Here is a 27865-nt window from a genome sequence, read left to right on the forward strand (position 1 = left end):
AAAGAATTTTTGGAAAATTAGGTTGGCAAAAAAGTTATAACGTGTGAATAAAATCATAATATTACCTGAAGAAAAATGACAGAGATTATTTAAGAAGAAAGTTGAAATATTTGGGGGGGGGGAAGCAAAGAGTGAAGTTGCTTTAGCTGAGATGCAGCCTTTTCTTGCCATTGTTAGCATATCTTTACAAGGTGGCAAAGTTGCATCCTTTCATTTTTGTGGTTTAAGAGTTGACTCTTAGATCAGATTAGGATGTGAAAGATGGATTTTACACTGAAAATAACTTTGTCGCAGTGCTCCACCACGTGCGTCACACGGATATTGTGTATGCCGCCTGTGACGTCACGTTGTACTGATGAATTATTCATATCGTGGCTGTGAGGGGAGATTCCGTCGGGGGCGTAACCAACCCGGGATTTCCAAATTTAAAAAAACAACAATGACGTCACAGAGCCAGGGCGGGAGGATGAGGAGACAGCTCGGTGCCTCATCATCATCATCATCATCATCCTCAACTGTTGGAAGCTGCAGCGGACCTCCTAAGAAAGCTCCGGTCGGCGTCCTCCTCTTCTCTGTTTCCACCGCTTTAACAGAGGAAGCCACCGGCACGAGCCAGCAGTCAAGCGGCAGAAGCTGCAGCATGAGCCGGTCGGTGCGCCAGCAGACCCCCGCTGTCTACCCCGGAGCTCCTGGCTGTTGTCGGGACAGCGCGGGTCCATCGCCGCATAGAACCAAGCGGCATCTGGAGGGGGTGCTGAAGAAATACACTAATATCTTCCAGGGCTGGCAGAACAGGTAAGTCGTGAACTTTTGTTACACCACAGAAGCATTAAGTCTTACTTTGTTTTTGATGCAATTCCAAACGTATACCGTTGTGTGCTATAGGGTTCGTGTCTTATTTAACCCATAACAAACCATTGTGACACACTTAAAATGTGTGCTTGAAAGCTTTGTGCTGGACTTGAACTCAATAGAAAACATTTTGGAGTGGTTGTCATGTGACTTTTTCCCAATATGGCTTCCTCGTGATGGCAGCGTGTCATGACCTAGCTAGCTAGCTTTTAGCTAGCGCGGACATTTACAAATGCGCAATCGTAATGCTATAATAGGGTGTCAAATATTACGATTTCAACTCTTCTTATTATATTTGTTCAATGAATGCGTAGAAAACAAGCTAGGAAAGTATCGCTATTGGTCCAAACTCCTTCAAGAAGACGGAAGTGATGTATTTGTCACAATAGCAGAAATGCTAATAAGACACTCAATAAATGTCACGCTCTCAATCATTTTCAATCAATATATGTTCAGTGCTTCCATTTATAGTACTTTTGTGCTACCCATAAAAGTATCAAGTTAACTTTTCAAATAAGGGATACACATTATCGCATATCTTTCACATTAATTTGTAGTAATATTTTTTTAAAATCTTCACAAATATCTTCTATCTTCAAGTCAGAGATGATAGGATCAACATTTCGACATTGCAAAATAAAAACAGTTTATTACATGTTGATTTTTAAAAATGTGCGTTATAGGTGACAAAGCTCGTTATGGTCATGAAATATGAATGTTTTGTCCCAGCGCTGGCAGAAAAGGCTCAGCATGAACCCGCTACGGTAGGTTCCATCATCTCTTCATCGCACGTCAAGCAGTTTCACTCGTGGCTGTTACAGTCCGCTGGCATCCGTGTCTTTTCTTGTTCCATGTTTGTTCACTACTAAAATGTGAGCTGTAGTTTAGCTGCTGCCACATTTTGCTTGCAAGAATGCAAGTTTTTGCTCTTCATAGTTTGACTTTATTCTTTGAAAGTTACTGCTCATTTTTAAATTTTTTTTTAAATTTTCCAAATATTCAAAAAAAACTTTCTTCCACAAGTTAATTTTCCAAAAATTACAACTTTATTTTGTTTTGTTTCTTTCTCTTAATATTACGACTTTTTTTTTTCTTTAATACTTCAATTCTATGCTGCTAAAATGACATTTTTTTTCTTCTCATCGTGAGTTTATTATTGTAAAATTGCAACTTTTTTTTGTTAGACTACAACTTTTTTCTTTTAATATTTTGACTTTATTCTTGTAAAAGTTTTTGCATTTCTGCTGATTTTCCAACTATTTCAACTTTGTTCTTTAAAATTTTCTTCTCCTAATTATGACTTTATCCCCATAATATTTTTTGTCAACCTGATTTCCCAATTTTTTTTGTTTGTTTGTTTCTCATAATACTGTGACTGAAAACACATTTTTTCTTTAATAGTTGGACTTTGTGATATTAAAACGATGCTATTTTTTTCTCATAGTATTATGATATTGATATCGTAAAATTATGTGTTTTTTTTTCTCATTAGATTACAACTTTTTCATCCTACTATTTTCATTTTGTTCTGGTAAAATTACTGCTGATTTTTCCTATTTTTGCTGCTGTTGGTTTCTTTTAAATTTTCCAACTATTTCAACTTTTTTCTTGTAAATTTTTCTTTCATAATTATGACTTTATTCCCATAATATTATTACTTTTTCCCCAACCTAATTTCCCCAAATTATTATTTTTTGCTTCTCCTAATATTGTGACTTAAAAAATAATATGTTTTCTTTAATAGTTGGACTTTGTGCTACTAAAATGACGCTATTATTTTCTCATAATATTATGATGTTAATCTCGTAAAATCAAGATTTTTTTTTTGTCATTACATTACAACTTTTTTATCCTGATATTTTAATTTAATTCTTGTCAAATGTAAAGAAAATATATCCAACCAAATCTCATTGTTACAAAATCAATAAACATGCATCAACATTTGTTTGATGGTCTGAAACATTTAAGTGTGACAAACATGCAAAAAAAATAAGAAACCAGGAAGGAACATGTTTTCCCATAATATAATGTAATATAATACAATATATAATTTACAGACAAGATCATGTGGCTCCATTCAGTGTATTCAAATGATTCATATTCACAAAGCCACAACTCCTGGCTATACTGTATTTGTCTGTCGTTCATCCGGTTTGTCTCTGTTGCAGATATTTTGTTCTTGACCCCGACGTTGGCCAGCTCGACTATTATCGGAATGAACACAGCAAAAGCCATCAACTTCCTAGAGGGTCCATGCCTCTACTGGGAGTGTTGGTTGTCTCCTGCAAAGACTTTCCTCACATGTTCGCTCTTCAGTCATCAACTGGCCAGTCCTATAAACTCAGAGGTAAAACACTAAGCATGCACTACTGCCTTTGTCTTGCATTTTGTTATTGTTGCAACTACAACATTGTGCACAAATTTAGGATGTTTTAGGAAGGCTATAGGCTAGAATGATCCCAAAATAAAAATATCACCAAACCAGTCCAGACAATCACCAAGTCCCAGCAATAATTGACGATATGGAAGTGGGGAAAATAAGGTTTTGATTCCCTGCCTGTTCCTTTTTTATAAATGAAAGATTTTTGTAGTTGGAGCTTCGAGAACCTGTTTATCACCTTCTAAATACACCTTTTAACATTATTAGAGACCTCTAGATATGAAATAACACCCCTATAGTCACCTTTACAATCCTATTACCCAATACAGTCGACATAATAAGAGAAAATAAGACATAAATAAGACTGCCTAGATTATTGTGCCTGTTGTGAGATCATTCAAACCTGCATAAAAGCCTGTTGGTGCTTGAGTGTCTCACCCAGCACTACTGACACCTAGTGGCCAGTGTAGAATGCTACATCAGCATCTTTGAAGGCATCTTCTGAAGGCTTTGTGTTTGTATTTCAGTTCATTTCTCAATTTTTATGCTGAAAAATGCTAAATGTAGGCAAAAAAAAAGAAACATTTACTGAAACATGCATATTTTTTTAGCCAATAATAGGCCGTAACAACAGGATTTATTCATCTATTTTTGAAGAACCGTAATAGGGTGAAGATGTGAAATTCAAGCCGCAAATTGGCGAGGGACGACTGCAACTAGTTTGTTTATTTATTTATTTAATTCAAATGTTTATTGTACTTCCTAGGTTCCCAAAGTGGGGTACGCAGATTGCTGTGGGGTATGCATTTAGTTGCCAGAGTTTTTTTTTCAGTTTTGACATGATTATTTCAAAAGGTTGTATCTTGAAAATGGTTCGAGAAAAAGGCATACTGTAAAAAAGAAAAATCATTAGTATGACCCAAATTTTGTGATGGGAGTAAATTTACTCATCTAATTTGTATATTATGATGTCACCAGGCTCAGAAATTGTCAGATCACTGTCTCCACGATACCCAACAAGCCCTAACCCATAATGTCTGATCCACATGTGATACTCTTCCTCATCTCTCAAGCAAACCCAGCCACCATCATCATTGTTTACAGCAGGATCTTTAACACCACTGCTGCCTCCTCCGCTATTGGTAGTGTATTTCCTGCTGCGCATTCCACCGTGACTGCCGCTATTTCCGCGTTTTTTTACATTCCCACCACCTCCCCCTCATTAGCGGTGTTTGTCCACCCGTGCTACACGCACCGTACGTCGTCTTTTAGGAGGAACATATGAAAAACATTTTTAGACAAAATAGAAACTAAAGTGAGGCTGAGATGAGAATTTGTCTTCTGAGCTGTAGAAGAGCAAGCTTTGATCATTAAATGTTCCTCTGGGACGTTCCCTCCTGCAACCCAGAACATGGGGAAGCTCCAAAACGTGCTGCTTACTTCTCGTGTGAGCTCCCCGCACCATGACACAGCATTCCGGACACAGTGAGGGGGACCTACCGCTGTAGCTACATGTCCAACATCCAACGTGAGCGTACACCACGGACATGTCTGCATGGTGATGTTGCGTTTTCTTCTTCTTGTGGGTGGCGGGAGTTAAGCGGCAACCGGCTTTAAGGCGCATTACCGCACCTACCGTGCTGGAGTGTGCCCCACGTGATATCGCAGCCGGACTGGCCCGATCTCGTGGCGGACACCGATATTATCGGATCTTCAAAATACAGCGGATCGGCAGCCCATCACGATCCTGAAGATCGGATCGGGACATCCCTATCCAAAAGTTGACGTACACAGCAGTCCACCACCTGTATTTTGCTTTTATTGAAGTTCAGTGATGCTCTGAACGTGTTTTTATCAAACCACCCTTTTCACGAGTTCATTTCCACTGTGATAGCTTCCATCAGCTGAATTTTGAAAAAGATCACATTAAGGAGTGGAAAAAACCTTCTGCTAGTCATTGTTGTTGTTTATTGATTTTGTAACAGTGAGATTTGGTTGGATATATTTTCTTTACTTTTTTGCAAATTGTGTTTTTGTGTTATTTTTGATTTTGCTTGTGTTTTTTTTCCTTGCCTGGTGGGAGGGGCTTGGGACATATAAGGAGGCTTTTACCAAACAATCGGGGTGGGAGCGGGTTGGAGAGTTGGCAGCAAAGCAGTTTGGAACGGTGTGGCAGTAGACCACAACAGGGTAGCATTCAGTGATGTCAATATTTTTGTGTAGATTTTTTGTAAATATTTTTTTCCTTACTATTTTTGCACTTTTGTCAACATTCTTGCAGACTTTTTTTCCGCTGCCTGCACTACCCGGAGAGCACAATAAACACCCGCAAAGTTACCTTTTTGTCTCCGGAAATGGTTTTCAAGAGTGATGGAGATTTTTCCCCTGTAGGAATTTTCATTTTTGTGCATGTCTTTTGTTACACGACTCAGTTTGTTGTTTTTATTTGTGAAACACCTTTTTCTTCCAACATATTCAATTGGGTGTCCTAATACTCGTCTCTCTCAGCTTCCAGCGCAGATGAACAGGAGCTATGGATGACTCAGCTCCAGCTGTGTTCTCGCTGCCGCTCTGACAATGGTGCTAAGGTACACACACAAACACACGCATACACACTGGGGGTGGGCGATACACACGCATTTTGGTTTGGCTCCGACACCAAGTACTGTAAATACGGGCTCAGTATTGCCGATACTGAGACCAGCTGAATGATTTTGTGATTTTGCTTTTAATTGTTTGATCATGATGATGATAATCGCAATAAAACACCAGACTGAGATTTTAGGCAAACAAAAAGCATACCAAGTAATTATTTATGAACAATTGAACAATATACTCCAGATGAAAATGTTGAAAAATGGCAAGAATGTACATTTTGCACTGTTGGATCTTAAGGAGGTTCTACACTTTTGCACCCCACTGTATCCAGTCATTTAAACCGTTGGTTCAATCCTGCATTGATCTTCAGACAAGAGTGCTCCGTTAATTCTCTTCTTTTTCCTGCTTCCTAGTGTTGAGATGTGCTCGAGTGCCAGATAGTCGGTTTCGATTCAGATTAGATTTCCACACAGTTCCCGTACTTTTATTCAGCCTTTCAGAGCTTCGACTTCGCCTCGACTCAAGCAAATGTCAGCTCTCTCTCATGGTGTGTGCTCCCTGACAGCGTTCTGCGTTAAAAGCAAGGAAGGCTCGATGGGTTGTGACGTGTGACCCGCTCTCGCTAAATGGACAACCAAAAGCATCCACGCGCTTTGATGCTGTTGCTTTGTTTTCAGCGGCTTTCTGTTGTTCTCTCTCACTGCTGAAAGCCTCCCCATCTGCTGGGTGTACTTCACCCAGCAGATGCACCAGGAGGCAAATGTATTCATGCACATCTCACTTTGCTTCAGTCTCTAATGTATGTGCATGCACGTGTGCTCTGCTTAACTTGGTAAGCATGGCCTTTCTCCCCACCATTGCTTTGAAAAACAAATAAGAAACTCAGTAAAGTTAGTAATTAAGTCACTTTGAAGATTTTAAAATATTGACCACGTAGACAACCTCTTTTCAACACGCTTTTAAATCATGTTTTCAACATCAATTTAATCATATTTCATTCATCATACTTTATTTATTATCATTCTTAGCCACTCGACAGTTTGATGACTCTGCTTCATTGAACACTACTATCTTAAAATCAGCATCATAACTCTTGTGGGGTGTTTTTTGCTCAAGCTGCGTACACATTGTGGTTCGATACTCTTGTCTACACTAGCGATTCTCAACTGGTGGATTGTGACTTATATTTTGAAGATCGGATAATATCGGCTTCTGCCATGAGATCGGGCCGATCCAGTTGCCGTATCACATTGGTAACTCTTGGCCACACTCCAACACGTTAGGTGCGGAAATGCTCCTCAAAGCCGGTTGCCGCTCGACTCCCGTCACCCGCAAGAAGAAGAAAACGCAACACCACCGTGCCGACATGTCCGCAGTGTACCGTGGTGAAGTTAGTTTCATGTTGGATATTGTCAGATATTCGGCTCCGTAGCTATAGCAGTAGTTCCCCCTCACTGTGCCCGGACTGCTATGTCATGGTGCGGGGAGCTCGCACGGGAAGTGCTGCTGTAACCCGCTGGTTGTTTATACTTGGGAACCGGAAGTTACGTTGCCTGTCTATGATGTCATCAGCGACATCATCAGCGGTTATAGTAATATTTAAGGTTACTTTTACCGTCCTTGAAGACATGGTCTGGCAGCAAGATCAACCACCACCACCTTCCTGTTTTCAGTCACGTCTTTAATGACGTTAAAGTAACCTTAAATGTTCATTTATGCCTGTCATTTGTCATTTATATGTATTTATATGCGTTTCCCATTGTTTTCTGCGTGAAACTTTAAATCTAAAACTATAAAAATGTGTTTCGTGTTCACATTTTTGGCTTTCTGTAACAGATTAATTGGATGTACATAATTTTTTATGGGAAAAATTGATTCAGATCATGTCTGTCGTCATGGTTAGAGTCGGACCTTCTTGAATGAATGAATGAACCAAGATTCCACTGTGCAGGGTTCCTGCGCTTTTAAAAGGTTAATAATGAAAGACGCCTTTTTAGCCTGAGAGAAATCTTGTACGTGGTCATGGTAAAATAAAAAAAAGTAGAAACAGGCTGTAATGACAACACGCCTAATGGAGATGGAAGTAAAGAACAAAGCACAGCTGCTGAAAGGCAGGTATAAAAATAAAACCACAAGCCTTGCTTGAGCGGCGGACCTTGGGGAACTGTAAGTGACGTCATGCTCCAATAGATGTCGAGCACTATAAATACTCACAAGTGTTGAAGTGAATTCCGAGGTGTGTTGCAAAAGCACATTTGAGATACAAAGACGGCTGTGAAGAGCACGAGAGATGGAGACGGAATGAATCCAGCAGCGTCTTACTAAAACACTTCCAATCGATTCTAAAACGCATGCAGACAGTGTTCGGCACAGCTAACACTTTTAGTATTGGGGAAATTGACCCTTGTGCCATCGCTTTATGGATGTGATTAATATTCCGTTCATCTCACATACGTTCGACTTAAGATGAAATGATCCTGTTAGTCTGCTTGGCAGTCAGTGCCTCCCCTTATTACACTGAAGCGTAGCAGCAAAGCACTCATCTCTTTCATCACACAAATCTCCCCGCCGTCAGTTACTTTTGTCTGCCCGCATGCATCATATAAGGGATGTCAGGATTACATAAAAAAAAACACACACACACACACACACAACAGATGAACATAAAACCGTACGGCGGCTTGGACAGTGGACATAACAAGTAACAACCCATTAACATTTCTGCAACAGATAGAGGAATTTATATGAATAGGGATTAGTGATGAAAATTTTGGCTCTTTTGAGAGCGCTGGCTCTTTCGGCTCCCTAGTGGCTCCTCAAATGTTGTTGTTGCCTTAAATTAATTTATTACCAAATGATGTGTGTTGTGTAAAATGACTCACGAATGTTAAAATACATGACATCAAATATTATTATTTAAATAAATGTATTTATTTACCTCAATGAGCAGCTACAAAAACATACGATAATGTTATATTATAAAATAGAAAAACACCCATCTAAATAGACAAATTAGGTCAAATCTCTTCACGCAAATTTCTGACAAACGACTCGGCTCTAAGAGCACCACAGCGTGTTTAACCCCGCCCCTCCCCCTGCTCAGTATGGACACAGAGACGCCGCTGCACATCTTGACCAATGACGTTCACCTTTAACTGAAAAAAAGACGAGGAAAAAAAATAATCAGCTTCTGACGACGCAAACCGGCTCCTGTCGTTCATTTCAAAGAGCCGATTGGTTGGCGACTGACACATCACTAATAGGGATAGAGGCTAGAGAAATCACATCTAATTCTGTGGAACCAGGCATCTTTTTGCTATTTGAGTCCCATTTTGTATTGTATTGTATTGTATTGTATTGTATTGTATTGTATAGTACTTTATTAATCCCACAGCAGGGAAATTCACTTGTTACAGCAGCAAGCAAGATACGCAAGTAAAGAATACATAGTGACATAGTGACTACAACATGGTTCAGGTGGTGCAGGTGTTGTAGAGCCTGACAGTGGTCGGTATGAAGGATCTGCGGAACCTCTCCTTCTTACACCGTGGGTGTAACAGTCTGCTGCTGCCCAGGGAAACAACAGTGTCATGTAGCGGGTGAGAGGTGTTGTTCATGATGGATGTCAGCTTAGCCAACATCCTTCTCTCCCCCACTTCCTCCACGGAGTCCAGAGGACTGTCCAGGACAGAGCTCGCTCTCCTGATCAGTCTATTGATCCTGCTCCTGTCCCTGTCCGTGCTGCCCCCTCTCCAGCAGCCCACAGCATAGAAGATGACTGAGGCCACCACAGAGTCATAGAAGGTCCGTAAGAGAGTCCTGCACACACCAAAGGACCTCAGTCTCCTCAGCAGGTTGAGTTCATCTGCCCAGATGTTGTCCCCACTGGCTTGGTCTCTCCCCACTCCTTTACCATGGCCATTTTAGGGCCATATGAAATCCATTTTAACTTTTTTAACTTGACTTTTCACTTTTTACTTTTTATTTTACCAGCATAGAGTGTGTACTTTTTGTGGTAGTAAATAAAATGTCTGCTAATTAAATACAAAAATCCTTACATTTATTGATGCAGTACATCTTTGGCCAATTTTGCCCAGGATTTCAGAAACAAATGTAGCTTGGCTAACTTTTCTAATGAGATGTCAGCCTCTGCACACACAAAATCCTCAACAAACTGCTCTTATTTTGAAGGTCGGAAGTGTGTTGTGTGTGTTGGGAATGTCTGCTGACGGTTAAGACGAGCTGGGAGCAAGAATAGACGTGCCTCTCATCCTTATTTCACTCAGAAGTTGCCCAACGTCAGCGGGCATGGTGAAACGCTTGTTCGCATTAACAAGCGGTGAAACACACACTCGTGCATGCTGAGTCACACACACACACACATTCTTCACTAGCATTCTCTGCTGAACTAAACTGACACCGCTAGCTTCCATTTACGCTCCGTAAGAGAGGAGTTTCAAAGTTTTTTCGTCAACATTTGCCAGTGTTTCAGGTCGTCGTCTTGTCATGTTTAGTTCGGGAGGGGGCAGGCTCGTGTTTGTGATGAGATTCCACCACAATTCAGCGGTCTGCCGCGGAAATACTTCCCCACACAAACTTTCGTACTCACGATGACAGCATTTCATTCACGTTATGTCCATTTCTGCAAAATTCCGCATTTAGCTTTAGATTCCCTTTGTATTCCACGATTCCGTCCGCGATCCCGTTAAAGTGGAAATCATAGGACCCTACCATTGGATGTTCCTCCCTGCCTCAGAATTCAAAACTGGTTTGTTCCCTTCATAGCACCGCATGTTGATGATGATTTTTCTGACTGGGTCTGGGTAAAGGTGATGAGCGAGGCACAAGGGGAACCCAAGAGCCTGGTCCACTCGAATGAATCTCTGCCCCCAAGAGGTGGACCGCTCTGCTCTCTGAATGAGGTAACATTTTGTACACATGAAGACCAAATGTCCATCCTTCCATCTATTTTATTCTGCTCATCCGGGCCATGTCCTCCTGCTCCACCGAGGGCACACAAAGGTATTCCCAGGCCAGCTGTGACACATAGTCTCTCCAGTTTGTCCTTGGTCTACCCTGGGGTCTCCTCCCGGTCGGGCTCACCCAAAATATCTCACTAGGGTAGCATCCAGGAGGCAGCTCAGATACCTGAGCCACCTCAACTGGCTTCTCTTGATGTGCAGACCAGCAGCTCTAGTCTAAGCCCCTCCACAATGGCCGAGCTCCTCACCTTGTCTTTAAGGGTGAGCCCCGCAGTTCAGTGGCTGCATTACTGCAGATGAGGTGGCAATCCATCTCTTGATCTTACAATCTATTCTTCCCAAAGACCCCAAGATACTCCCACCTTTATCCGGTTGACGACCATCAACGACCACCTTTGAGGTACTGATTCACAGTCAGCTGCGTTCCGCCCCAAATAACAGGCCTCCTTAAACAGGGTGGATTGCGCATTGCTTCCCCCTGCTCAGGCTATGACATTTTTCCAGAACCTCGACTGAACTCCTGCTACATCAGAGTTTTTGCTTCTACCACCGAGACAGTGTCCCGCTTGGCCCTTTGATACCCGCCAGCTGCTTTGGGATTCTTTCTTCAGATTTAAATCCCCCTTTACCTCTGGTGTCCACCATCAGGATCGGCGGTTGTAGCCACAACTGGCATCAACCACCTTGCGACCTCTGCTGTGATGAGCCGTAACAATGGAGCCACGGAATACAACGCGGAACGAAAACCCAACCCTCCTGTTTTTGCAGATGAAGATGCAGAGAAGTTCTGTAGGAGTGTGAGTTGAAAGTTGGACAAACAGGAGACTCCGCCAGGTATTCCCAGCACACCCTCAGGAAATGTTTGTGGCTGCCAGGTCTGTCCGTCATCATCTCCTGCCATGTATTCATCACAAGGTAGTGATCAGTTGACAGCTCTGCCCTTCTCTTCAAGACGTGCTGTCACAGGTCTGATGATATAACTACAAAGTCAATCCTAGGGTGTCCTGGTGCCGTATTCCCTTATGGACAACCTTATCTTTGAACATGGTGTCTGTTCAGAATGAACGGTGGTTGGCACAGAAGTCCAATAAAATAACACTGCTCTCTTGCCAGTCATGCCCTATCAGGTTACACTGTCGTTCTCAACATGGGCATTGACGTCTCCCAAGTGGGGATGCTCTCCAGCACTTTCTCAGGAACTCCAAGAAGGCTGGGTAAACTGATCCACAACCACAAACCATAGCCCTCCCAAAAAACTGTACATTCTCCTGAACGTCTTTGCATTGTAGAAATGTCGTGAAAATGGTTACTCTTCCTTACCCTGTTTTCATTCTCCTTGATTCAGGAGATTCTCCTTTTTAAAGCCACTTCTGCAGCCACTTTGAGCTGCTTGGGAGAGTGCTTCACTTTGCTACACCACAATGTTGTCCGCTCCCACAACCAGAACCAGAACCACCGTTCAATGGCTTTGACGGAAACAGCCTCGGAAGACAGACTCAAGTCCTGGAGTCAGCGCTGCAGCTCCAGTGTGAATGAGGTGGAACCTGGCAGCCTCAAGTCCAGCAGTCAAAGCCCGACTCACTCGGTTAGCGAGAACCAAAGTCCCAAACACTGCAGCTATGCTGGAAAAGAAGAGGAGGACCGCAACTACATCCAGAGTCATGCAGGTGAGCAAAGTGATGAGTGGTGACGTTTCATTTTTTTAACTGATCAAGAAAGAAATTAAGATTTCCTAATTTGTCCAACGCAGGCCTAACCTCAAGCCTATCAAACAATTTTGGGATGAACTAGAACTTAGATGTAGAGCTTGCAGGCCCAGTCCCAGTCCACCCCTGCCCCATCCAGTGGTTTTTGGTGAATTAAAAAACGCACAATCAAGTGGCAAAAGTCCGAAGAAGGCGGAAGACTCACCAACACTTAGCCAGGTCTCAGTCGCAAACATAAAATCCAGATCCTGTAAGTATCCCTTCAGAATAAAAGTTTTATTTAGCAGCGATCTGGCATTGACCAGAGCACACAACACATCAGCTGTCCGGCTTTCCTGACCCGGCGGGGAGATGTTGTTATGATCCACTCTGATTTGAAAGTGGTGAGGGCAGTGAGATGCCCAGAGCGTATCATCAAATCCATGCCACCGACAGGTGTAAGCCTGGTACCGACAGGGTCCAAGAAGTAAAGGAAAACAGGGCGATTCAGCTGCCAACGATGCTTTGAGTTTAACCAGGCAGCGTCCGTGCCGTCTTCTCCGCGAACAGAGACGGTGAGGACCAGTGGAGGTATGGTTTCTGCCCACCCAGATCAAAATTAGCCAACGACTCAACATATATGTTGATGTTCAGCAGCGTTTGCCGATCATAAACTGGCAGAGTTAATGTGTGTTGGCAGAGATGTCAGAACACAAACAGACACAGCGCAGTGAGGGTTAGTGTGCCACACATACAGGCGCCATCTTTCCTCATTTCAAATGGGACTGTGTGTGTGTATGTGGCAGTTTGATTTATTTATGCTTTAACATACAGTGGTGTGAAAAACTGTTTGCCGCCTTCCTGATTTCTTATCGTTCTGCATGTTTGTCACACTTAAATGTATCAGAGCATCAAACAAATGTAAATATTAGTCAATGACAACACAACTGAATACAAGATGCAGTTTTTAAATTAAACTTTTTATTAAGGCAGAAAAAAAATCCAACCTACATGGCCCTGTGTGAAAAAGCGACCCCCCCCCCCGTTAAAACGTAACTTATCTGAGATCAATTGAGGTCCATTATTGTGGAAAAGGTTATAAAGCCATTTCTAAAGTTTTGGGACTGCAGCCAACCACAGTGAGAGCCATTATCTGCAAATGGCCACAACATGGAACAATTAACAATGCTAAATGTGGCCCAACCGTTTATTAACTTTAGGAGGCAATCAGTTTTTCACACAGGGCCATGTAGCGTTGAATTTTTTTCTCCCTTAATAAAAAGTTTCATTTAAAAACTGCATTTTGAGTTCAGTTGTGTTGTCATTGACTAATATTTAAATTTGTCTGATGTTCTGAAACATTTAAGTGTGACAAATCAAGAACAAGTAAGAAATCAGGAAGGGGAAACACACTTGTTCACGCCACTGCATGTGTATGAAGTGGCATTGTTCATTGTTCTTCCATGGATATGTATCTCCAGACAGTTCAGTTGGATGGTTGAGATCTCCAAAGAAGCAGACGACCTATGATGCATCTCAGCCTCTCACGTACAACCAAGCTGAGGTATCGCACATCTTACCATTACATATACCATGTAATCGTCCCATAATGTTTTGGGAGATGAGATTGGTGCGTGCGTGCGTGTGTGTGCGTGTCTGTATTCATAATGTAAGAAACCTAACGGGGTGTAGGGTGTGGACCCCCATGCAGTGAGTCCGTGGATGAGTTAATTCCCTCGAAAGTTGAAGTCCAAAAGGCATCCAAAAACGCAGCTACAGTAGGTACAACTATCCATCCATCCATCCATCCATTTTCTGTGCCACTTATCCTCGCTAGGGTTGCGGAGGTGTGCTGGAGCCTACCACACAGGCGGCAGCAAAACGACAGACACAGAACGTGACAGTTAGCATAGTATATGTCGACAGCTATGAATCCAGCATCGCGTGCAACATTGTCCAAATCGTGTGTTCTTTGCAGCAGATGTGCTTTTTTTCCCACTCCGTTTTAAATTAAAAAATGTCCAAAAATGTACATCAGCAGCGACAGCAGCAGACCAACAGTCCGGACAGCCTGGATCTCAGCGACGAGACCACAGACACAGAAGGAGACGCAGACGATGATGAGGAGGACCTGGGTGTTCTTGATGAGCAACGAAGCATCATCCGCCATCTCCTGTCCCAACTCAAACTTGGCATGGACCTCACAAAGGTGAGCTTTGGTTTTTCTCAAGGGGGGGCTGGATAGAAATGAGTGGTATGAGAGAAAAGAAGGACCTTTGTGAGTCACAAAGTCGTCTGTCCATTTTCTTCCGCTTATTCGGATCCGTGGGCAGCAGTCCCAGTAAGGAAGTCAAGACTTCCCGGTCTCTAGCCACCTCTTCCAGCTCCACCGGGGAGGACACCGAGGCGTCAAATTTAACACACCTGCTCCCCATTCACACCTGACACTTTATATATGAACGAGTCACATGACCTTGAGGCCCAGTCTGTACAGTTTAATGTAAGGGTGTACTCACTTTTGCTGCCCGCAGTTTAAACATATGTTGTACCAAATGTGAGGTGTGTACTCACTTTTGTGACGTACTGGAGATCAGGGGTGTCCAAACTGCTCCCTGGGGGCCAATTCCGCACTTCGGCCTGCAGCACATTCTGAAAATATAATCTGACAAAAAAAAAGAAAAAGAATCAGTAATCATTTTATAAGAATAAAGTCATAATACTAAGAGAAAAAAGTTGTAATATAACAATGATTTTTTGTTTCAGGTGGTGCTCCCCACGTTCATACTGGAGAAGCGCTCCCTACTAGAAATGTATGCCAACTTCATGGCTCACCCCGACATGTTCCTCTCAATCACCGCTGCTTGTACGCCAGAGGAGCGCATCGTCCGCTTTGTTGAGTACTATCTTACTGCCTTCCACGAAGGCCGCAAGGGGGCTGTGGCCAAAAAGCCCTACAACCCCGTCCTGGGCGAGACCTTCCACTGCGCTTGGCATGTGCCTCAGGACCGCGTTCGCTCTCTCAGAGCAGCCAGCCGTACGGGTCCCAGCTCGGCAACCACACGCACGTCGACGACGTCAAACTCCTCACAGAGGGTTCCGGGCGGATGCGGTGGAAAAGACTCTGACTTTTATCAGGTTCGGTTTGTGGCTGAGCAGGTGTCCCACCACCCACCTGTGTCAGGCTTTTACTGTGAGTGCAGGGAGAAGAGGATGTGTGTTAATACTTACGTCTGGACCAAGAGCAAGTTCATGGGCATGTCTGTTGGAGTTTCAATGGTTGGACAAGGTAAGACAAACAGCTTTAAACACGTCTTTATATTATTTTCACACAAAGCACACGTTTTTCATCAGAAAACCCATCTCATCCACCATAAGGCACTTATAATTTAGAAATATGTCATATAGGTCAGGGGTGTCCATAGTGTGGCCCCGGGGCCATTTGTGGCCTGCGGCACATTCTAAAAGTGTAATTTAACAGGAAAACTTTAAAAAACATTTTTTTTAAGTCGTATTATGAGAAAAAAACAAAACAGTGACTAAGAAAATCAGGTTGCGGAAAAAGTTCTGATGTTATGAGAAGAAAGTGAAACTGTTATTCAAGATTCAAGATTCAATATTATTATGGGAATAAAGTTGTTATTACAAATAGAAAATTTACAAGAGGAAAGTGAAAATAGTTGGAAAATAAATAAAAACGGCAGAAATGCAAAAAACAGCTGTAATTTTACGTGAATAAAGTCAATTAAGAGGAAAAAACTGTATTCTAACAGGAAAAAAGTAGCAATTTTACAAGAATAAAGTTGTTATATTATGAGGAAAAATAATGTTTTAGTCGCATGTAGTGTAAATATTAAAGAAAAAAATTAAAAGTTGTACAAACAAAGAAAGAAAAAAATAAATAGATAAAGTTGTAATTTTGGGAAATTAGTTGGGGAAAAAGTTATAATATCATGGGAATAAAGTCATAATATTACAAAAGGAAAATGTACGAAGATTATTGAAGAATATAGTTTAAATAGTTGGAAAAATTTGTTGAAAATGTGGGGGAAAAAAGAGCAAAGTCCGAAGGTCGTACGAATCCTGTGCTGTCTCACAGCATATCTGCATGTGTTGCTTTACTAAATATCAAAGTGGCGAAGTTGCATCCTTTCATTTTTCACTATGTGGCCCTCGATGGAAAACGTTAGACACCCCTCATATAGGTACAGCAGACATGTGCTACCATGCAACTTTTACATGTTTGTGTTGAGTTTTTGCACTTTGTTCGCTGGGCCTTGAATGCACCGTAGTTGTGTGCTCTGAGACTTTGTTAGCACTAGCTTCCACAGTCAATCCGGCCTGAAAACTTGCAGTGAGGTGAACACAAGTCGATATATGACGGTAAACCCTTACTTGAATGACAATAGACCATGTAGACGTGGCTTCTCTAGCCCGCTAGCCTCTGCTAGCCTGATGACCTGGCTCAAGGCTACACTGTGACTCCCATTCCATGTGCACATTGTCATCCATTAGTGGTGAGCAGCTATGCATTCTATACTTGAAATGTGTTTCATAAGTGTGTGAGGCATATTTAGGGAATAAACCTGGATTGTTTCGCAAGTGAACAATGGCAATTTAAGAGAGAAGGGGAGGGTTCTGGAACTGGATCAAACTTGATCATTACAACACTCACTTTTATTGCAAATGTTAATGGATAACGTCAAGGGCGAGCAGGAGGGTTTGGAGGGGGAGGAGTGTCAAAAATAGATGTTTTTATGGGCGTATCAGTTAATCGCGCCATTCGCTGGTGGACTTGGACTGTATTTCCACTTTTTAATATTTCTTCACTTCATGTATTTACTACTATACAGAATTAATAAGCATGCATACATGAGTGCATGCAGTCATTCATGCACACATGCACAAAGGTGAATGCACGCAAGTAGAACTAAATAGCTGAGGATGCGAAACAATACTGTACATTACGCTTTCTGCTAGACCGACTTAAACATGCGCACGTGTGTGTGTCGCGGGGAAACAGATGTGACTGAATTGGACCTGGACATAAGACAGCTGGCTGTTATGTAAGCATCAGAGAGGAAGGGGGGAGCAAAGCTTCATGGGAGCCCAGATGGGACTGTCTGAAATTCTAAACCACGATTCAATTGAGGTCAAGAAGAATTTGCCAATGACCCTCTTAGAATGTTTTTTTTTCAAGCATGGAATACATAAATGGCATCACTCAGTCTTTCCAGGAAACTGAGCATGAATGATGTCAGTTTGCCCATGGATGGATGTGCAGTATGCGTTGTATTCCTACTGCATGTGTCATGTGACACTCTATGGTAAAAACGTTCCAAAATATGAAATAGGATACTTGGATAATGATGAAAGATACAAGAGGCGGAAAAGGAACGGAAACAGCTCTCAGGGTTCTTGGAAGTGGATAGTGAAATACATGTGTGATGCGGAGGATCCACTTTAGTCAGGAGGATGGCTGTTGATCCATCCATTTTTTTCCGCTTATCCGGGTCCGGGTCGCAGGTGAAGCAGTCTCAGTAGGGAAGTCCGGACTTCCCGGTCCCCGGCCACCTCTTCCAGTTCCATCGGGAGGACACCAAGGCGTTCCCAGGCCAGCTGTGAGACATAATCCCTCCAGGTTGTCGTAGGTCTGACCCGGGGCCTTCTCCCGGCTGGGCATGCCCGGAACACCTCACCAAGGAGGCGTCCGGGAGGCATCCGGACTAGATGCCCTAGCCACCTCAACTGGCTCCTCTCCATGTGAAGGAGCAGCGGCTCTACTTTGAGCCTCCCCGGATGACTGAGCTCCTCACCCTATCTCTTAGGGTGAGTCCAGCCACTCTATGGAGGAAACTCATTTCCGCCGCTTGTATCCGCGATCTCATTCTTTCGGTCATGACCCAAAGCTCATGACCATAGGTGAGGGTGGGAACGTAGATGGGAGAGATAAATTGAGAGCTTTGCCTTCCGGCTGAGCTGTCTCTTCACCACAACGGTCAGGTACAGCGGCCGCATAACTGCCGACGCTGCACTGATCCGCCTGTCAACCTCACGCTCCAACCTTCCCTCACTCATGAACAATACCCCGAGATATTTGAACTCCTCCACCTGGGGCAGGACCTCACTCCCAACTCGGATAGTGTAATCCACCGTTTTCCGACTGAGAACCATGGCCCCGGATTGGGAGGTGCTGAGTCTCATCCCAGAAGCATCACACTCAAACCGCTGCAAACCGCCCCAGTAAACGCTGAAGGTCACAGCCCAGTGAGGCCACCATCATACCACATCATCTGCAAATAGCAGAGACCAGATCCTAAGGCCCTGAACTGGATTCCCAGATGACTGTTGAACATAGCTTTAATCAATGTCCCACCTCTGAATGTAGCAGGGTAGTATCTTAGCCTATGCTTGGCTCATGATCTCCCATTCTGTGTGCGGTCATCCACTACGTCTCTATTCATCAAGTAACCAGTCTGTACCTACCAACCCCATGTACCTGCCCCCTTTCTCCCAGGTGTTCTGCATCTGTCAGAGCATGATGAAGACTACGTGTTCACACTGCCTTGTGCCTATGCTCGATCTATTCTGGCTGTGCCCTGGGTGGAGCTGGGGGGAAAGGTCACAATCAGTTGTGCTAAAACAGGGTACTCAGCCACTGTCATCTTTCACACCAAACCTTTCTATGGAGGGAAAGTACACAGGTAAGTGAATGCACCTGACCTCCAGTAGTGTTTGTCCGTATAGTTTTTGTGGCAGTAGTGTGACCCAAGAAAATGTACACCCTTGAAAGCTTGCTCATCATGTTTGCTGTACACTTTTTACAGAGTAACAGCTGAAGTAAAGCACAATCAGACAGGAAACATCGTGTGCAAAGCCCAGGGTGAGTGGAACGGGGTCCTGGAGTTTACCTATGGAAATGGAGAAAGTAAGACGATTGATACCTCCAAGCTCCCGGTCATCAAAAAGAAGATCAGACCAGTAGAGAAGCAGGAACAGAATGAGTCACGGTGAGTCGCTCAGACACATCACCAAATGATATGTGTTGTCCACTGGTAAACATCAGCCAGAGCCATTGGTAGTTCAATGGTTTAAAGGATGATTTGGTTGGTTGATTGGCGACGAGTTCATGTGATAGTCACCTTTCACCCTTGGCAGTGTCCAAGAACCGACTGATGCCCTGATCCAAGTCTGTGAGGAGATCTGTTTGGAGAAACGAGTGAGCTAAATTTTACCCCAGAACGACATGCTTGGACCACAGAAACTGGGGACAAAATTAAGTTCCTGATCATTTTTTTGGAGCTGAAAACAGCCTTGCATTGGACATGTAGCACTTTCTAAGAATCCAGGAACTTTCAGGTTTGGGTTTGCGAGGCTGAACACATCTGATTGCATGACTACTTTGAACATTTTTTTCATGAGAAACACAGTTGGATCCGCCTGTGCAGTCCTCACTTGCCTTCTTACTTGGATCTCAGCCGTCATCTTATCAGGAGCATGGCCGGATGTTTGATCCTCGTTTTGAAGGAGGAACAGAAGTTGGATCAGGCTCTGATCAGATTTTTCCACTTTTATTTTAAGTAGGTAAGAAAGTACTTGAGTGTTCATGAGCTTTTGATAGTGACCGAAAGGACAAGGTCGCGAGTACAAGTGGTCAAAATGAGTTTCCTCCGTAGGGTGACTAGGCGCTCCTTGAGAGATAAGGTGAGCAGCACTGTCATCAGGGAGCAACTCGGAGTAGAATCGCTGCTCCCCTGCACTGAGAGGAGTCAGATGAGATGGTCCGGGCATCTGATCAGTCTACCCGAAGCCTCCCTTCTTCTTCTTCTTCTTCTTCTTTGGACCGTCATTCTCGACAATGATGCCCGACGCAGGCGTTGTTACCGGAGGTGTGGTATCTCATTTGGTTCCGGAGCCCAAAGCCTGAGGCACAAAGCTTTCAGCAGACTGAACAGCAAACTCCAATCCCCAGTCTTTGTTGATTGTATTGTCGGCGATGACGGGGTTGGTGGATAGCCTCTTTCGATTGGATGCGGCTTGTTTTGAAAGCATCTATGCCACAAGCGCAGATGTCCCGCCACTTTGTTCTGTCAGCCATAAGAGATTTTAGGTTGGCTGTTTGAATGATTCATTGTTAAGATGGAGTGGAGATGGTCTTTATACCAACGTTTTTGACCGCCATGACTTCTCCATCCTCTGCAAAGTTCACCGTACAGTATCGGACATCTGTTGGCAAGACTCCATTTTGGGAGTTATGGAGCTTTCGGGAGGGTGGAATAGCCCCTAAATTATCATCAATCCCAGGTCCAATCTGGCCCGGAGTGGTAGCACCTGAAAGGGCCCCAACTATGGTCCTGACTAACCTCTGTGGGTACACCCTGCACTGCACCCTGTGCTTTAGGCAGGCCCCAATCTTCATATTTCGGTGGCCTGACAGGGGTGCTGCAGCCCCTGTAACTTCTGATCATCTGGGGCCATCTGTGCCATCGGGTCTACTTTTCAGGGGTCAAGTTAGTGAGACTGGAGACTTGGTCCCTCTTTTCTCATTTATATCTCTTCCTTGCGAAGGTTTACCTGACACCTCCCTGGGGAGGTGTTCAGGGCACACTCAACTGGCAGGAGGCCTCAAGAAAGACCCAGAACACTTTGGAGAGACTATGTCCCGCCACTGGCTGGGAACACCTTGGGATCCGCTAAGGGGAGCTGGACGAGGGAAGTCTGTGATTCGACCCGACCCCGGATAAGAGGAAGAAATGGATGGATGGCGTTTCCACAGACGTTGTGGTTCCTCTGATCTGATTTTTTCACTTTTAAGTGTGATTCTGAATCCAGAACTCCATGGTCTATTTTGTTGTTACTTTGCACTCCACCATGTAATGAATTAAGACTTCCAACTGGAATATTTCATTCATCCAGATCAAGGATGTGTGATGTACGTGTTGGCTTTAATTTTGTGAGCAGTGCATACAAATTGTTCATTAACTTGAAGTACAAGTACAAGTGCTGTATGTGATGGTGCTCTTTGTCTCTAGGCGCCTTTGGCAGCACGTGACGGCATCTCTGAGGGCAGGAAACATGGATGAAGCCACGGAGCACAAACACCGCCTTGAGGAGAGACAGCGGAGCACAAGCAAACAGAGAGCTGCCAGCAAAACACCTTGGAAGCCCAAATATTTCATCAAGGAGGTGAGGAGAAACTCAGCTCGTCTGAAATATTCCCAATAAGAGCAAGTGGCCCCTTCTGGTGTTTCTGAGCTCACCAGTGCCTTCTTTCTTTTTGAAACAAATGTTTAAAAACCCACTTGATTTGATGGCTTGCTTCACCGATAGTAACAGTTCCGAACCATGCTAGCTGCCATTCGTGCTCCTTAACAGGAGTTACCCCCCCAACTTTCGTCAGTGTTTTAGGTCGCCATTTGGACACGTTTAGTTCGGGAGGGGGCGGGTTAGTGTTCCGCCACAATTGAGCAGTCCGCCGGGGAAATACTTCCCCACGCAAACATTCGTACTCCTCACGATGACAGCATTTCATTCACAGTATGTCAATGTCCGCGACATTCCGTGTTTCACAGTAAATTCCATTTTTACTGGCCAATTCCACGATTCCCTTAACGCGGAGGTCACAGGGCCCTAAAAATACAACACAGTACCATCAGTGTTTTGTTTGTTCAACCACCGTAGCCAGGAAGTTGCACATCAATACAGAGACGGGCACATTTAGCTAGCTGCAAATGTGAATTCAGACATACAGTACAGGACACATGCAGAACAAACAAGCCGCTTCATTTTTCACCCTGTGCGTGTGTGTGCGCGCGTGTGTGTATAGGGTGAAGGTTGGGTGTACCACAACCCGCTGTGGAACCTTGAAAGCAGATCTCCTCCATCCCTGAGAACGAGCGGAGTCATCAAAGCGGGCGAATAAAACAACAAAGAAGAGAATCAAACTTCCAATCAGCTCATTTAGTTGGGAGATGGTGATCAATATTTCACTGCAAAAACAGTCAAATGTTTTGTTTTGTTTTTTCTGACCACACAGTCTTTTTGTTGCCTGGACGGCGGGCTGACAACAACGCTGTATGATGACTGTACAATAACGGAAACAGCACTCCATGTGGGAGCACTCCTTTAGCATCTACTGAACAGGCGACTACAGACCAGTCCAGGGGTGGGGAACCCTTTTCAATGGGTTCTAAAGCTTTCTTTAGGTGGCAGGGCATTTTCATTTTGGGGTGTATACAGTGTTCCCTCGTTTATCGTGGTGGATAGGTTCCCAAAATAGCCTGCAATAAGTGAAATCCGCCAAGTAGACAACTTTATTTGTTTCCAAAGATTATATATGTTTTAAAGCTGTAAAAGCCCCCACTTTATTCACTTTATACACTTTTAGACAGGCATTAACATTTGCTCACATTTCTCTCTTGTTTAAACACTCTCAAATTTCTAATTTAGTTTGAATTTTAATGATCAACCAACGAGGTTGACTCAGGCATATTACATTCCTCTGACCGTGCCTCTTCGCCGCTCCGCTGTACTGTAGAGTTTATGTATCCTTGTTAAAACAACACAAGATTCACTTATTCTGTAATGGCACCTTACAGCCGCAACGTCTACCTTCCATAAAAAAAACAATCACTAAAATTGTAATAAAAAAGTCAGCGAAACAGCGAGTCTGTGGAAGGTCAACCACGATGGAGCGAGGGAACACTATCGCTTTTGTTGCCAGCGGTTTAGACGTGAACAGCCTGTGTTGAGTTCTTTTTTGAGGGAACAGCAACTTTCTATCCAAGCTGTGCACTGACTACTTCACCTTGTGTCAAAGTGTCACACTTCCATTGTCCCACGAAAAGATCTAATAAAATATTTGCAGAAATAAGAGGGGTGTACTCAGTGTTTTTTTTCCCACATCTTTTTATTGATTTTTTTTTAACATACCAAAAAGATCAGCTCAGCATACAAAGTACGTACAGTCTCACAGAGAGGTGGCACGCGCTTCTTGCTTCTCGCAAGGAACACAATTAGAGCTGACCAGCAGCAGCAGAGCTCGGGAGAACAACCGCTGCTGATTTTGCCAACAAACGGTGCCTAACATACACAAATCAAATCTTTTCTACGTTTAACATGGGTGAGGACGTCCTTAAAGGGTCCCTGACATGATTCATCAGCTTTGCTTAAATGTGTTATAAATTGTTTGCAGGGCTGTCAAAGTTAACACGTTAACGGAAGTTTCCTTGAACGGCACTTTTTTTTTTTACTCGCGATTAACGTGCGCACGTCCTGTTTGACGCCGCATCGAAAGCTGAGCCGTACGTCAACGTCGCCGCCATATTGGATGTGTCAAGGCTGTGCCGTAAATGAATACAAGTCAATGTACTTACTTTCATGAAGCGCCTTTCTACAAACAAATTTACTTTAAAGGGATAGTTGGGATTTTTTGACATGAAGTTGTATGACACCCCTATCAGCAGTGTTTTACATCGACAGTGACTTATCACCCCACCCCACCCCACCCCACCCCCACCAGTCGGATTTTGGTGATGAAGAACGTCTGCTTATTTGCTGGGTCACTTAAGCAAAGAGTTTGGCTTCTCAAAGCAATATGCGTTCAAAAGAGTAACACATTTGCATGTTTTTGAAATATATTGTTTTTTAATTGTATTGTAACCTGCATATCTAAATTCGATTCGAATGGAATCGTCCATCACAAAGAGATTTACATGCCTACGGTGTAGTATACTTTGCCAGAGCAACTAATATTGTGAAAATACTGTAACTTCCTTGGCCTGCTAGAATCGAATGTGTTGGTTCCGATGCCCGGTTTTGTCCAAATTGTTTTTGTGTTTTGTGCAGACACGGTGTTGTGTTCCACAGCAGCCTGTGCATGTTCATGTACATGTAGTTGAACAATGCTATCAGCACTATTGCACAAGCTTAGATTAGCATGAGAATGGCGTGCAAGCGCTGGAAGGTCAGTAGTTCATTTCTATGCCCCTCCAGCTCTTGCTCTCTCCCCTTTGGCACATACTGCCTTGCAACACTCCGCCCCGTCATCATTACCCTTCCCCCCGAATGTCCATCGTCGTGTTTGTCCATTGGACTCACCTTATGCTGAGCATGGAGGACGCCCACACGTTCCTGTACTTTGCATACGGCAGCAACCTCTTAAAGGAGCGACTGCAGCTGAAGAACCCGTCAGCGGCGTTGCACTGCGTGGCCACACTGAAGGTACGCTCACTAGGGATGTCCCGATCCCATCTTCAGGCTCGGGATCGGCTGCCGATCCGCTGTATTTTGAAGATCGGATAATATCGGCTTCCGCCACAAGGTCGGGCCGATCCTGTTGCCGTATCACGTTGGTGACTCGGGGCCACACTTCAAGACGGTACGTGCGGTAATACGCCTCAAAGCTGGTTGCCACTCGACCCCCGCCACCCGCAAGATGAAGAAAAGGTACCACCACCATGCAGACATGTCCGCGGTGTACCGTGGTGGAGTTAGTTTCACGTTGGACGTCGGATATTAGGCTCCGTAGCTACAGCGGTAGTTCCCCCTCACCCCTACGTGGTGGCCAACGGTGGCCGTGACATTTCAGGTATCGACTTATTGCCACCCCCATGTGAGTAATGGTCTCACCTTGGCCACCCCATCGAAACATTTCTGGCTCCGCCAATGCCGCTGTTACCGCTGGTTGTTTATTCTAGGGACCGCCGAGAAATTACTCTTGTTTTGAAGAGAGGTTGTTTAAAAAAAAAGTCATATATTCTAAATCGCACCACAAATTGATCTATAACCATGTCAAATAATTATTTTATCTTTTATTGGATGGACTTTTATTGGATCTTTTATTGGATGCAACATCAGAGGTTTGTTCCAAAAGCCAAACAATATTGTTGGAAGCCAAACAATGTGGATCGGGACATCCCTCATGCTCACGTGTCCTTTTTATACGTGTGCGTGTGCAGCTCCTTTTCTCTTTCAGGACTATAAACTGGTATTTGGGAACCATAAAGGCCTTGTGAGTGAGCGGTGGCGCGGGGGCGTGGCCACAGTGGAGCACAGTCCTGGGGATGAGGTGTGGGGTGTGGTGTGGAGAATGAGCCAGTCTGACCTGGAGTCCCTCGATAGGTGATGTCTCCTCTTCCGAGCCGCTTTCACGCACTGTCACTGTCCCCTTCATGTTTTTTTTGTTGTTGCTGTGTGCTTGTGCAGGCAAGAGAATGTGATGTTGGGTGCGTACAGTCCCATGGAAGTATCCGTCACCACCGAAGGTCTGGAGCTCAGTTGTCGCACCTACGTCATGAACAGTTGTGTGTACGCGCCGCCATCGCCACAGTACCTGCAGGTCAGTCTGCTGCTACTCTATCGACTCTACGTTTGTGGACAATTTCAATTGAACCTGACCCCAGCACAGTTTGCGTTGCTATTGGGGACGTCCCGATGGGGTGGCCACGCCCACCATTGGCCACCACTGAACAGCGTCATTCCCGTGTGAGCTCCCTTCACCACGACACAGCAGTCCGGGCACATTGCTGTAGCTACGGAGCCCAATATCCGACGTCTAATGTGAAGCTAACAGTACACCGTAGACATGTCCGCATGGCGGATCCCGAAGATCGGATCGGGTCATCCCTAGTTGCTGTGGTAACTGTACACCCTGGACTGCTGGACTGGTCGCCAGCCAATCACAGGGCACATATAGAGCCATTTTTGTTTTACTTTTCTTGTTATATTTTTAGAATGTGCTGAGGGCTTCACTTTGGACACCCCTGACCTAAGCAAAGTGTGATTTCCGTGGAAGCTGAGAGTCAGTTTTGCAATAAAAAGGTGTATTTTACATAAAGGTTGCTTTCCCGTTGAAGGTGATTGTGATGGGAGCTGAGCAAAACGGGTTGCCAAACGACTACCAGGAGAAGTTGAGAGCCATCGAGACCAACAAGTATGACGGTCCTCTACCCGTGATGGCCGAGCTGGAGCGAGCCAGAGAAGCAGAACGGCAGGACCTGCACCATTAGGCGCACGCCTGACCCATCTGACACGCTTTCACTTTCACTTTCAACTGACAGGAATCCCATCACGTGCAGATCTGACATCTTCAGTGCTCGATTTCTACTCGTCATATTTCATAGACCACACTCTCATTTTGTCCAAGAAAAGCTTTTAGAATATTTTCTATAATAAAATCGTTGAAAAATGTTGCCTCTTGCTTCTGAAGAGTACATTCAGTCCAGACGATACAAATACCGATGCTTCCGATACCACGTCACCATTCAGGAAGTGTGCTGCAAGCTGCTGGAGATCTTCTACCAGTCTTGTACTTCTACCCTGTACTTTGCTGTGTTTTTTTTTTTGAGGTAGCAGCGCTAGCAAAAGGACATAAACCGTACAGACAAACTGGTCCGGCAAGCCAAACAAGTTATCGGCACTCAGTTGGAGCCGTTTGTAACCGTGAGAGACAGGAGGATACTGGACAAACTGCCCTCCATCATGGACAACCCCACCCACCCACTTCATCAGACTCATTCTCCAACAGACTCCTCCAGTTCCGTTCCCATAGTGAATGCTACAGTACTTCATTCATTCCATATTCTTTTTATTTTATTATATTTTATTCATATTGCATTGCATTTTATTTAAGAGTGTTTGTCTTTTTCTTCTGCAATTGAACTACTGTAACCAAGCAGTTTTGCTTGTGGATGAATAATGTCTGTATATGTCTATGTTTTTGGGGCGCCTGTCAGTCAGGGGTGCTTGGAATTGTCCAAACTTTACCCCCCTGTACGGCGCCCCTGTATGTGGAAATGATGACCGATCATTCACGGAGCCATGTGAGAATTGTGAATAAAGTTGTCGTAGTTCTTAATAATTCATTTTTTATTTTAATGGTTTTATTATTTTAGTCTTTTTCTTTTTTTATTGTTTAAAATACAATTTTCACATATTTTATATGATTTTGTCTTCTGTTTTTGCTAGCTTGGATATATTGTAAATACAGGTCATTTGATTTTAAATTACCGGTACCTGTATCCCACCCCCACACCCCGGGGCGTACAGGTAATTTACAAGAATAAAATCAAAATATTAAGAGAAAAAAAAGTTGTAATCTAACGAGAAAAAGTCGTAATTTTACAAGAATCACGTCGTAATATTATCAGGAAAAAAACCCTCTTTTTAGTCACGTAAAGTTGAAATATTAAAGAAAATACATCATTTTGAGAGTCTGAATATTATGACAAACATACAAAAAAGTCGCAATTTTTTAGGAAAAAGTTCTAATATGAGAATGAGGTCAAAATATTATGGGAATAAAGACATTACGAGAAAAAACAACAGCGGGGGGGTAATTTTCCAAGAATAAAATCAAAACAAGAAATAAT

General features: G+C 43.8%; 2 protein-coding genes across 3 annotated transcripts; both read left to right on the forward strand.

Moving 5' to 3' along the window:
• The first annotated feature begins 292 nt into the window (after positions 1 to 292).
• On the forward strand, positions 293 to 23367 carry LOC129185417 (oxysterol-binding protein-related protein 10-like). 2 transcript variants are annotated; one of them, XM_054782486.1, is made up of 12 exons: positions 293 to 795; positions 3021 to 3199; positions 5741 to 5820; positions 10660 to 10752; positions 12158 to 12479; positions 13979 to 14061; positions 14536 to 14706; positions 15261 to 15783; positions 19012 to 19198; positions 19322 to 19504; positions 21527 to 21680; positions 22321 to 23367. In XM_054782486.1, exons 1-12 carry the CDS (start codon positions 356 to 358, stop codon positions 22414 to 22416), a joined length of 2511 nt encoding a protein of 836 aa, XP_054638461.1. In that variant the 5' UTR covers positions 293 to 355; the 3' UTR covers positions 22417 to 23367. The 2 variants fall into 2 exon arrangements, with proteins under 2 accessions (XP_054638461.1, XP_054638462.1); XM_054782487.1 differs by lacking the exon at positions 293 to 795 and adding an exon at positions 829 to 1616.
• Positions 23368 to 24574: 1207 nt separating this feature from the next.
• Positions 24575 to 27335, forward strand: ggctb (gamma-glutamylcyclotransferase b). Its single transcript, XM_054782488.1, has 4 exons — positions 24575 to 24716; positions 25471 to 25616; positions 25701 to 25833; positions 26351 to 27335. Exons 1-4 carry the CDS (start codon positions 24597 to 24599, stop codon positions 26501 to 26503), a joined length of 552 nt encoding a protein of 183 aa, XP_054638463.1. The 5' UTR covers positions 24575 to 24596; the 3' UTR covers positions 26504 to 27335.
• The last annotated feature ends 530 nt before the right edge of the window (positions 27336 to 27865 follow it).

The sequence above is a fragment of the Dunckerocampus dactyliophorus genome, chromosome 7 (assembly GCF_027744805.1).
Source record: "Dunckerocampus dactyliophorus isolate RoL2022-P2 chromosome 7, RoL_Ddac_1.1, whole genome shotgun sequence".
Lineage (NCBI taxonomy): Eukaryota > Metazoa > Chordata > Actinopteri > Syngnathiformes > Syngnathidae > Dunckerocampus > Dunckerocampus dactyliophorus.

Excerpts from the sequence above, each read along its gene's own strand:
- LOC129185417 (XM_054782486.1), top strand. The coding sequence starts at position 356 with ATGAATTATTCATATCGTGGCTGTGAGGGGAGATTCCGTCGGGGGCGT. Across the intron at positions 14,707-15,260 it reads TTGGCATGGACCTCACAAAG|GTGGTGCTCCCCACGTTCAT; the intron begins GTGAGCTTTGGT and ends TTTTTGTTTCAG. Across the intron at positions 19,505-21,526 it reads CAGGAACAGAATGAGTCACG|GCGCCTTTGGCAGCACGTGA; the intron begins GTGAGTCGCTCA and ends CTTTGTCTCTAG.
- ggctb (XM_054782488.1), top strand. The coding sequence starts at position 24,597 with ATGCTGAGCATGGAGGACGCCCACACGTTCCTGTACTTTGCATACGGC. Across the intron at positions 24,717-25,470 it reads ACTGCGTGGCCACACTGAAG|GACTATAAACTGGTATTTGG; the intron begins GTACGCTCACTA and ends TTTCTCTTTCAG. Across the intron at positions 25,617-25,700 it reads GACCTGGAGTCCCTCGATAG|GCAAGAGAATGTGATGTTGG; the intron begins GTGATGTCTCCT and ends GTGCTTGTGCAG.